General features: G+C 45.6%; 1 protein-coding gene across 1 annotated transcript in view; it reads right to left on the reverse strand.

Annotated features, from left to right (window-relative positions):
* CAPN14 (calpain 14) overlaps positions 1 to 12,086 on the reverse strand; it is a 39,185-nt gene that overhangs the window by 12,540 nt on the left and 14,559 nt on the right. The window contains exons 6-15 of the mRNA XM_074536795.1: positions 11,522 to 11,640; positions 10,784 to 10,920; positions 9,494 to 9,668; positions 8,731 to 8,796; positions 7,312 to 7,397; positions 6,011 to 6,085; positions 5,197 to 5,360; positions 4,348 to 4,519; positions 1,042 to 1,251; positions 489 to 525 (exon numbers count right to left, since the gene is read on the reverse strand). Of these exons, the coding sequence (XP_074392896.1) occupies positions 489 to 525; positions 1,042 to 1,251; positions 4,348 to 4,519; positions 5,197 to 5,360; positions 6,011 to 6,085; positions 7,312 to 7,397; positions 8,731 to 8,796; positions 9,494 to 9,668; positions 10,784 to 10,920; positions 11,522 to 11,640 (1,241 nt within the window). The remainder of the gene's footprint in view (positions 1 to 488; positions 526 to 1,041; positions 1,252 to 4,347; positions 4,520 to 5,196; positions 5,361 to 6,010; positions 6,086 to 7,311; positions 7,398 to 8,730; positions 8,797 to 9,493; positions 9,669 to 10,783; positions 10,921 to 11,521; positions 11,641 to 12,086) is intronic.

Below are 12,086 nucleotides of genomic sequence, written 5' to 3' on the forward strand. Positions count from 1 at the left end.
CAGGGGAACAGACTATGCCATAAATTTCCTAGCACAAGCTGCAGATGTGCATGCACTGCCACTGAGATCAGTTCTTTTGAAAATAACCTTTAGGCCATTGCATGGGAGTAGTAGAGCTAAGGTCCCATCACGTCTCCAAAATGTTTAAGGCCTGAAAGGGATGGGGAGAAGTGCAAGAATGGACCATGAGTCTCCAAAAAGCCATTAACAGGGAAGACTTCAGAGCAAGCAAGATGGTATCATTAAAAGAAGTTTGCAAACAGGGCAACTAAGCTGTCTCAAGTTTTACCTGTCCCCCACATTTGATTGCATCTGACCCCTTGGTCCAAAGGATTCTATCTGTAAACCCAAAATGTACTTTCAAGTGCTGCAGCACAAGCACTGACATTCTCACTCAGCCTCTCCTCTAGGGCAGAGCAACAGTAAAAATCCAACATTCAGAGCTGCAGATTGAACCACAGACCCCCACTCCCCTCACACCCACTCACCTTAGAGAGCGTGAAGCTCGTGTTCCCACCCATTTCCCTGGAGATGTAAAAAAGCAGACACTTTAAGGACAGATCTCAGAGTTGTGTGTCTCACCACAAGTGTCATTCCTCTTCCTTGGATGGGGCCCCAACCTGCTCTTGTGCGTTTTATTCTCTGGTGTTACAGCTGCAGTAAGGCAAGGCCACATATCCACACAGGACCCCAAAAGCTGCTGGCATTTGAAGTATCCAAAGCACCCATTTCTGTACAAGCAACCATCCTAGCATTGCCAGCAGGGAGTTCCTGGCAAACTAATGGAACTAAAAAGCTAAAGAGCTCTTATCCTTCTCACAGTCTCAAACATGTCCATGCTGCAAGGATTGTGTGGGCCTATCTCAGCCTTTTTTGAAAGGATAAGGCCAAACCCAGTGGTTCAACCACTGAGAATCCTGGCAGGATGAGCCAGCTTCTCTGAAAGAGGCTGTGCTGCTTTTTGCAGAGTTAAGTTTTGCTGCTCCCATTAGGGTAGAAAGACCAGACTTTCCCAGGGAATGAGGGGCAGCAGCATCTCACCGAAGGACGTGCTTCCTGGAGAAAACCCGCAGGATGAACTCAGACTCTTGCTGAGGCTCCAGGGTGGAGGGGACAATGACGTAGACACAAGGCTCCAGATGGAAGTCATGAGTCACCTCCCGCTCATCAAGGAAAACCTGGTGCTTGTTCACAGGCTGATGTCGGGTGAAGAAACCTGGGGGCAGCTTTCTGTTGCTCTCCTGGTACTGCTCAGGGAAGAAAGGTAAGGGAATCGTGTTCTGCCACAGCTGAACGTGTGGACAAAAGGTGTGGAGGATTCATGGGCAGGGCACAGCCAGCCTGCCTTCACATCTCAGCCTGTTTTACAGCACAAGCAGGTAACAGAGCCCAAAGGACTCAGTCTCTTCCCAGGACATGGTGGTTCTCACTATGCAGCACCCTTGCCTATTGTATTCACAGGGAATGCCCTGACCAAGGCAGCAATGATGCATCTGGCTCCATGTTCATGATGGACATGAATTAGCCTGCTGAGAACACAAGTCCATATTCTCAGAAGGCTAATTTATTACTTTATAATACTGTATTATATTAAAGAATACTATACTAAAGAATGCAGAAAAGATACTTACTCAATGTTAAAAAGATAATAATAAAAACTCATGACTCTTTCCAGAGTCCTGACACAGCTTGGCCCCAATTGGTCAGAGAGTTAAAACAATTCACATCAGAATCCAATGAAACAATCACCTGTGGGTAAACAATCTCCAAACACATTCCAAGGGAGCACAACACAGGAGAAGCAAATGAGATAAGAATTGCTTTCCTTTTTCTCTGAGGCTTCTCAGCTTCCCAAGAGAAAATCCTGGGTGAAGGGATTTTTTCAGAGAATGTGAATGCCACACTTGCCCTATACTAATATGGCAAAAGACTGGGCTTCCTGCAACTTATAAAAAAAACCTTACACTACTTGTAAGGAACAGCAACAAGAACTGGGGACGAGGAGCTGTTCCTGTCAATGTGGCTTCTGCAAAAGTCTTTGCCATATGGGCTAAAATGGCTGCAGGCAGGAGCTCTACAGACTGCCCCTCACTAGCCAGAACACCTCTTCTCCCACAGGGACCACACACTTTGTCCCCAGCTTGTCCTTTGCACAAGGGATCTGGTAGCAGAGGATTTTTCAGAAGACCTGCGATCTGAACATACTGCATGAGCAACCTAAGCCCTCATCCTGACTTCATGCAAGTGTCCTTGATCTGTCTGGCACTCTTTGCTCTGCAGGCCCTTTTCTGCCACAGGATGATGGATAAAGTGTTGATCCAGGCAACATGAAACTAATTTTAATGCCACTGAGTGCCCAGTACCAATCCCAATAAATAATCCTGCTAGCTAAAACTACTGTCACCTTCTGATCTTGGCTGTTCCTCAAAACATTTAGCCATTTTACTGTGCAGCCTCATGGGGAGATGCTATTCCTCTTCCTTTGCCAGTATTTTTCTTACTAATAGGGCAATCTTTCTTATGAAGGGTTCAGGGTTACTCCTCCTCATGCCCCTTATGTTAAATTCAAAGTTTTTATATTCCAGTCAATACTCTGTTGACAGCAGTTCCAATACCTCAGATGCTCTCAGCTTGCCATCTCTCTGTATTGATCTTGGCAACCACTACAAACCTGAAATTGAAGTTCTGGCTGCCCCCATTCCCACTCAGGTGTGGCAGAGCCTGTCCTGGGGCCACACTCAGACCTCCTCCACCAGAAATTTTACCTTGAAGGTAATCCTGATAGTGCCCAAGATATTTAAGTCAGGAAGGAGTGGTATCTTACCTCATGGTTACCATGCTGGGTCTACAATAACTAGGAGCACAATTGTGCTGCCCATATAACATACCCAAACTAGTTCTTTGCCAGCCCACTTTCTCATTTAAGAGGTGTGCTGTCATTTGAGTAGTAACAGAGTGGAAGATATGCCCTTTTAAGACAATATGAGCTACATCTTTCCCTGTTTTAAATATCCCTCTGAGGTGAGAGCCAAAATCGGGACTTAATCAGGATTTAAGTTCCAGGGCCCTTTCTCAGGTCCCAAAGGCTCTTGGATAAAGAAAATGCTAGAAATGCAGCTGACCTGAGGAAGCTTAAAACACCTGTACCATCAGCCAGCCAGGAACCTGAGCTCCCCAGGAGACCTTTGACTCCCATGGGGCACAGGCTCTTTTCCCACCTCATGCCAAGACTGGAAAGCTGCAGAAAGGCAGCTCTGACTCCGAACACAGCCAAGAATTGGGGCACCATCCAACAACTGCAGCAGGGCTGAAGTGCTCATCAGGTAAAGGTTGATGCTACTTCTAATACCTTTGAAGACCCAGGACAGAAGCTGAACAACTAATGCCCACTCTCAAGGCCAGTGAGCTCTCCTGATATGGCTGCTTTTCAGGAGAGTCAGAGGATGGTTCTGCCTTGCTGTGCCTCACTGAATTCCAATGCTGGCACTCACTGTCAGCCAAGGAACAAAGGCAAACACACCACATTCAGTATTGTCTTAACAGCTGTGCCAGCCCAGGTCCCTCAGACAAAACAGGCAGCAGTGGTGACAAGGGACTCACCTGTAGGCCCACCTGCAGGAAGAAAAGAAACAGCATCTGTCAGTCAGGAGCTCTGTGCCTCACCAAACACAGCCAAGTCATTCCTGGGAAGCAGAGCAGCTACAAACATCTCTATGGGGTCTTTGCCTTCAGAAACCTCAGCCCCTCCACCCAAAGTCCCCCACAGTCATCTCTCCATAACTGGGCAAGCTTACAGCAGCAACCAGACCTGTGGCTCTGTTCAGGGGAGAAGAGTGGCCCTCGAGGTACTCAGATAAGCAGAGAATTGAAGGTAGGAAACTCTCACTCCTAGTGATATCCACTCACCTCTGGGTATATGGGGAGTGCAGTATGCACACACGAGCAGCTGCCACATCATACTAGGAACACTTTTTAGGCACAATTTTACCATGGTTGGAAATAACCTGAGGGCAGAGCTCTTCCTATCCCAAAGTAAGGGGGCTCCTGACACCCTCTTCCAGCTATTGCACATACCCTCAGAGGCAGCAAAATAAATCCCACAGTGCTTTGAAGCAAAAGACCCTTCTCACTGTTCTGAAGGGTGACACACAGCCTGCTGGAGAAGCAGCAAGCAGGGCACAGAGCCCCAGGGAGCCCAGCCCTGATGTGTGAGGAGACTGGGCACAGGCAGGAGGAAAGAGCAGAGATCACTCTGCACACCACAAAAACTCGTGGCCTGCAGAGCACTACAATCTACATGGGCTGGAAGTTCTCCTGTTTGGTGAGAGCAAGAAAAGCAAAGGAATTCTTTGCACCTTATAGAGTAAGAATCCAATGAAAAGGTGAGGGGCTCGGTTCCGGTGTTTGGTGCTGTGTTTCTGCATGAGGGATATAACCACACTGCACGTGCTTGGGCTCTTCTTGCTGTCTTCAGCTGGCAGCACATTCAGCCAGTACTGAGGGTTCATCCAAAAGTTGCCTAAGTAAAATAAGAAAAACATTTTGATGTCATTTTCCATCACAAAATTGATTGCCAGTCCTCCCACTGGACTGGCAATCCAGGTTGTCTGGATCTCCAGACCCCACAGGAATTTGATTTTAAGGTGCAGTTTACAAGTTTAGCAGTGCAACTACTATCTAAGATAGGAGAAAGACCCATGAACAAGGAACTACACTTCTGCTTACATGCAACTAAGAGCTCATTTTGTTTATAAATGTATCACCATTCCTCTCTCAGCCCTGGTGTATAGGCTAGCTGACTTTAGACTCCACCTGCTCTGCTTCCAGAAGAGCTGAGCCTCTGACTATTTTATTCACTTTACTTAAAACACACTCCCTGGAGATGCTGAGGATGCAAATTTTAACAGACAAGTTTAATGCCCTAGAGCAGATCAGTGCTGGCGATTGATCCTGGGATCCTAAAGCTTATTTCATGCTATAATCAGCCCACTGCCCTATGTTTGCAAGCAGTGCATCTTCTGTGATAGCAGAAGCCAGTCAAAGTCCTTCAGCTGCTAATTTCTGATGTTTGTGTGGAGGCATAAACAGGAAGTGCATGTTTCTGTCATCAATTTTATGTTAAGAGGTTATAAGAAGCTGTTAACTGAATCAGCAGAACATCCAAAAGTCAGAGTTATCCAAAAGAGCACCCCTCACCGTTATAGAATCCCAGACTTCCTCCTGCTGTACTTCCTTTAACCCATCTCCCACTCTTCAAGGAGTACATCCACTTTTTGCCATCTTCCTGGCTCATCAGGTCTGGAGTTAATTTACAGATCACCAGATCTACAAAATGGATCTTAAAATCTCGCAGAGACATCCTGGGAAAAGAGTGCCAAGAGACATCTTGTCAGCAGTTTCGTTTAGTCCATATGGTTCATAAAATGTAAAGAAAAGGGAGTGGGGAACTTCGGAGCCACACCATTCTGTGTTACATATGGTAATGCTCATATTTTATTAGGCAGTAAAGAAGAGAGCGTCTGCTTCCACAGCAGCCTCTAGGAGCAGCTAATGCACGACTAAAACTTCAGCAAATGATAGGAGAAACAGAGAATGAAATAATCTCGCCAGCAAAGGGAGTGCAATGAAATTACAGGGGCGGCAACATTGCCACCTCGTGGCAAAAGCCGGGGAGAAACCGCAGACGAACAGGAGCTTCCCGAAGCTATGGTTAAATAAAAAAAGAAGAAGAAAAAAAAAATAAAAAGGAGCCAGGACAAAAGCTCCTGGGGCTGCCCTTTATCTCCAGCAGCCCCAGGTGACCGAGCAATGCCCTGCTTGTCCCTCACTCCTGCATGAAGAGCAGTGCATTCCATGCCAGCACAGCCACTGCTTCTCACACCATCAAGCAGAGAGGAGCACAGGCTAAAGCTCATCATCTAAGCCTTGGCCTAAGTGGCAATGTGCAGCTCCAGGTGCTGCCCCAGGGCTGCTGGTGGAGATGGGAGAAGCAAGAGGGTGCAATAATTACCAGAACTCTCCATCATCCTTCTTTTTCCTCAGTAAAATCTTCTCCTTTGGGCTCAGCAGCTCCCACTTGTAAGAGCTAAGGGGAAGAACATGAGGTGACTAACCAAATGTGGCCACAAATTCAAGGCAGAGGACATGACCTTCCTCTACAAAAAGTGGCCAAATCCCTGTTTTTACATATCTCCATTTATCCCCCACTATGCCTTCAGCCACATGAGACTCTCCATGACCATCCTGGGTCCCATGAGATGTAGCTAAATGGGTCCAGTTTTCTGCAGTAGAAGCCAGAAATGTTCTATTTCCATCAGCCACTCCCTTCACTTGAACACACAGCTTCCAAGTACTTAAAATAGAAAAATCTAGACCTGCTTTGTTGGTTAATTTTCTGTTAAAGGAGACATAATAGGAAGAGTGTGTGGCATAATGAATGAATGACTAGGACAGCACAAGAGGCAGCTGGGAGTCATTTCAAAGGCAGGCCTGCAGTATGTTGCTCATTATGCTCTTCAACAGAACAGCTGGTGTGTTGTCATTATGTGACAGACATGCATCAGAGAAGTTACTGCTCTGCAGACAAGGTGAAAGCAATTCACATTCCCCATGACCTCTCTACTTTCTGCTGAGGCCCTGAGCCTCAGCAAACAGCGTGTGCAGGGAATGAAGTGAAGCTTGGAAGCAAGAAACATGCTCCACTTCAAAGAGGAACAGGACACAAGCTCACAGTGGCCCATGGTCTAGAATGCAAAACACTGTCTTTCATGGGTCCCAATTAAAAAAAAATAAATCAGGTAGGTGCAAATATGGAGCCCATTTACCTCACTACCTCCTCTGATCTCATGCCCCACTGTATTTACCCAAGAGAACTCCTTCCTACTTATCCAATTCTAACACCTTGCAGCCTGTGGAAGAATTTCCCTGGGCCCTCCCATGATAAACAACTGTGTCCTGAAACATAAGAGTTTTTTAGAGCCTCCTGCACAGCTATGTGTCCCTTTGCATGGTCTCCACCTCACAGCAAGGTGGTCAGCATCTCATGCTCATATTATATTTCCTCTGGCATTAGTGAAAGGAGAAATCAGAACTGATCTGATTGAGGCTGCATGTGAAGTGAGGCCAGCTACAGCAGCACTGTCTGTTGGAGACATATAAATCCATGGAGTTATTACTTTGACACCAGAAGGTCTGTGCAAGTGTTATCTTACTGCTGCCCTCAGCATTAATTCATGCCTGAAGATGGCAGCATCTTTCCTCCAAGAAACCTTTCCTTTGCTCAGTGTCACACCTTTCCTTTTGGAAACTCACCTGTCACTCCAGTCTCCTTTCCACTCAATTTTTCCCCATGGATTTCTCAGTCTCACTAGGTTTTCTGGTCCATATTGACAGGTCACCTGCAGAAAACAGTAACATTGTGCTTACCAAGATCTCAGCAGTTCTCCTCTGGTTTATATCATTGTACTATGTCAGATATTAACAACAATTTTGTTTGTTCTCACAGATACCAGCAAGTATGATGATCAAAATCTTTGAACATTCAACTCTAAATGCCAGCAACAAAGAGATTAAGGTGCTTCATTTTACATTCTAAACTGAAACCAGAGACATGACAGATTCTTAATCCAAAGGCTTGACTGTAAATTCCTCTTCCTTTCCAACATCTGCTCATTTTGTACTTGTGTGGAAGTCATACTCCAGTGCAATGGCACAGCACAATGCAGGCCCCACGGGTGTCCACACAGATTAATGCCTCCTGAAGTGGTGGGAGGAGAGCCCCAGTTAGGGGTTTGCTGACAGCACACTGCAGAACAGCTGACTTCACACCGTTTCCACGTGCTTGGTCAGTCCCTTCAGCTTGCCTGGCTTTTCATCTCATCAGAGGAGCCAGACTGACAGACATATTGTTGAAAAACTCCACACATAAACTCCTCCTGCTCCTCCTGTGAGAGACACAGATGTGCCTCATCCAGCTCATCTCTTCTGCCCCTCCTAGTATCTCTTGCTACAGGTACTGAACATGCTTTCAGCAAAATGTCCAAAGCCCCACACAGTCTTTGCCATCCTTGTCAACCTCCTCTTGAGGCTGGACAAGACAGTCACCCACCAATTCAGGCGGAAGAAGCTCCTCCTCTTTGGGATGTATTATTTCAAGTCCCTTACCTCTGGACAAATATCCTAAGGGGACTCCAACAGTACTTCTGCAGATTAGTGGGGTCCCCCTGCACTGTCTGCACAGGAGCACAGGGCAGTTCCCTTACTCCACACCCCTGACTCACATTTCTATCTGCAGTTTTTCATATTTTGGCCTTTACATCCTTACTTCCTATGGCCTCTCCACTGGCTTCAGAGGAAGGCTTTTTACCCCAAGTAAAAAGCACATCCCCAAGTTTCAGCACATCCTCCCAGCAGCCCCAAAGGCAAGTCCTTTCATTCTTAGCAGCTGAGATGCATTTCTAGGGGATGGTGTCAGCAGAGCCCTATGAATCATTCCCACCCTTGGAGATATACACTGATCCATAACAATTGTCCTTTACATCGAGGCCTCCAAATTAAAATGGACACACTTAAAGTGTGAATCTTAACAAAGCCCACAGTCTCTTGTAGCCTTAGACTAAGAAAAGAGTATTGGTGAGGAGATATTATAGTTGCTCTGATCAATGCTTGAATGCAATAAAAATTGCTCATATCCAAATGAACCTGGGCCCAGGACATTTGGGCTGGTCTTACCTTTCTGATACCAGTTACTGTGTAGGCATGGCCAGCAACAAGCCCATTCTTCAGGACCTTTGTTGCCTGTATAGAAGAAACAGAAGGAAAAGAAACATTTTATTTTATCCCCACTCATACAGCAGACTTATACCAATACCAGAGACCTGTACTTGTGCAAGCAATGACTTTCAAACTAACAGGAGAACTGAAAATAAATAAATAAATGGAACCTCCTAAGGGCCAGATTTTTCAGTATGCTTGGAATTGCAAGGTTGATTGTTAATGACCCTTCCTAAATTGTGGGTCTTCAGCTAGAGACCATGTCACTTTAAGGAAGTTCAGGAGGTTAGGTTTTGATTTTCAGAAAAGTAGAGTTTCCCAACAGCTGAGGTGGTAGCATAAAGCTTGGAAGCCAAGACTTTAATTCATGTTCTCAACGACCCATGTCTCTACCTGAGCTATAACTTTATTCCATATGTGTCTCACTGCACCACCTGTAAAAATGGAAAATTTATTTAACAAAAATGGGAAAATGCAGTGGGTACCTATTTAACAGAATTTCTTTGATAGATAAACCAGTTCCTAAACATAACAACAGGGAGCTGAGAGCATCAGGGAACCAATCCATGAGCAAAGTTTAATATGAAGAATGTGACCTCTACAGAAAGCCACATAGGGCAGCTTTGATACATTTTGAGTCACAATGACCAGCTGAGCAGAGGGAAAGGGGAATGGAAAGGTTTTTAGCTGTAAAGCCATTTCATGCCACTCCAAGCCTCACCCCTAAGTGTGTCTGACAGCCCATGAGAGATCTGCTGTAGGTGGCTCTTGTCAGTATTTCCCACAGATGAGGAGGAGCTTCTGCCAGCTTGATCCTTGTATTGACACCCCCTGTGAAATCCACCAGGGCTTCTGAAACCTGCCCAATCTGCAGATCTTCATAGGAGCCATAGAGTCTAGCAAAAAAGACATCAATATATTCTTTGGGTTATCATCATCACAGATGACAGGTTCAGAACAGGTTGCCAACGAAAATATTAAAAAAAAAAAAAAGTGTGCAAAAAGCAAAAGGAAGGCTGTAACTCATGTTTCATTTTAAGGGAATTTTTTGGCATTTGGGAAGACGAGAATCTACAAAATTGCCTCCAAGACTGGTCATAGTCTGAAAGGGACTCTTCACTAGCTGTCATCCCTGACTGCACAGTAATGAGAACATACCCATCACGATTCTCTAATAACTCTGCCTCAGAGAATGTTGCCTGAATTTATCACCAGGCTCTGAGCTGTATCTAAGATATAGTGCCTTGAGAGACACTGTCCTGAGAGCTCAGCCTCTAATCTGATTTTCTTTATCACTCCAGTGCAACTTGGCCCAGTCTTTTCATTCTAACACTAATACCAAATGAAAATAACTGAACATTCTCACCTTTGGGTGATCTTTCTCTCAATGTTAACTAGAGCAAAGATTATTTCAGCCAAATATTAACAAACTCCACCAGTTAGGCCTTGCTGCTTTGTTCTCTGTGCTGATACTACCACTGTAGGCAAAACACCCTGGAGGGAAGCCACTGCTCTCACCATGCCATATGATTTGTGACAGGCCTCAGCTTCGAGGAACTGAGAGCAAAAACAACTGCCAAAACAAAGTGCAGTGCTTCAGCAGACCTACAAAATGAAAATCCTTGGAGGTTTCTCACACTGATAATACATTAAAGGAGGCTTTGGAAATGATTCACATTTGAAAATGTCTATCTATGGTGTTCCACTCCTCTGTGATATTTACCAGGAAGGCATTCAGCCACTGCAAGCAATGATAACACTCAGAGGACAATCCCCCACAATAGGGCTGTTTTCTCACCTAAACCCTTGGATTTAAACTCAAGGGCCAGGTTTGATAACAGCTGCTGCAATGGCAGCTTTTATGTGTAATAATAGATAGATGAGAGCCATCTACTACACTCAAAACATAGCAAGGCCTAGGAGATGCATTTATAAACAAGAACAAACTGCGTAGGCACCAACCAACATATTTTAGAGAGATTATTTGCATAACTTGAAATGAGTCACTTACTTAGCATATGCCTTCTCCAGAAGGGCTCCCCAAAACACATTCTTATAGACTGAGGAAACAAAGAGCAGCTCCCCAGCCTCGTTCACCGGCAGGAGATCATCAACCACCACGTCAATCCATTCCCCGAAGTGCCAGAACTGTCAGGGGAAAGGAATGAGCTGATGTTTCCCTTGGAAGGGACCTCCCCTTGAAACAACAGGAAAGGCAAGATAGCCCAGCTGTGGGTACAGAGCAGGCTGCTGTGGGTCAGTGGGACATGCTGACTCACCCACAGAGCCAGTTCCTCACCCCACCCAGCCAGAGGAGTAAACAAAGCATCTATCAGGTGTAAAACGAGTCAGGGAAATGAGCCACAGGTGACTTGAGGGGAAGGAATTCCTGACTGCAAGGTAGCAGAGTTGTACCAGGAGGTGGGCAAAGGGGTAGAAGATTGGAGCTGATGTGCTCAGGTCCTGCTGACTGTTGCCACTCTTGAGAAAGGGTTTTGTTTGCATTAAAATATGGGTAGGACACAGCTGGAGAGAGCAGCCAAGCAGAGGTGTTTCCTCAGTGGCTTGCAGTTGATTCACTGCCTGTGCTGCTTTGTGGGAGGGGTGATGGGCTCCTCTCCAGCCTGGGATACCCTCTGGCCACTTGCCCCTGGCCAAAGGGAACCACATACAAATTACGCAGGGGTGTGACACAAAACAGAGCAGGGGATATCTGAGGAGCTCCTGCAGCCCGGGGGAGCAGCCGTACCCGGAAGTGGAAAATGCCCGCGTATTTCCTCTCAAAGCTCTGGTTCTGTGGCACCACTGCAGCCAAGATGTCCTGGTGGAATGTCAGGGCTTCCAGGGCCGCCAGGAACCAGCAGTTCTCTGCGCCAAGACAAACGGACACAGGCACTTGGCTGAAAAGCGACAGCTCTCAGCCAAGTGCAGCAACACCACCAAGATCCCAGCACAGGAGCTGTTGTGCTGATGTCTTTAGAGTTCTAACAAATCATACACACAAAATTAGATGATCCAGACATGTTCTTTACTTAACCAAACCGTGATTGGTTTGTAATTGCTCTCTCATGATCTTTTCATTTGGGTACTGTTTGGTTAAATAAGAAATTTAGCAAGCAATAACTGTCAGTGGAAACATTCTGTGTTTTACTGACATTGCATGGGTTTTTTTCTGTTCTCTGTAAAGGCACACTATTTAAAAAAAAAAAAAAAAACTTTTCCATTTTTCTTTGAAAACATTAGCTTTTCAGAAAGGAAAACAATTTCCAGTGGATCTCACATGCAAGACTGTACTTAGCAAACTTTGGTTTTAA

This window comes from Zonotrichia albicollis, chromosome 3, assembly GCF_047830755.1.
Source record: "Zonotrichia albicollis isolate bZonAlb1 chromosome 3, bZonAlb1.hap1, whole genome shotgun sequence".
Lineage (NCBI taxonomy): Eukaryota > Metazoa > Chordata > Aves > Passeriformes > Passerellidae > Zonotrichia > Zonotrichia albicollis.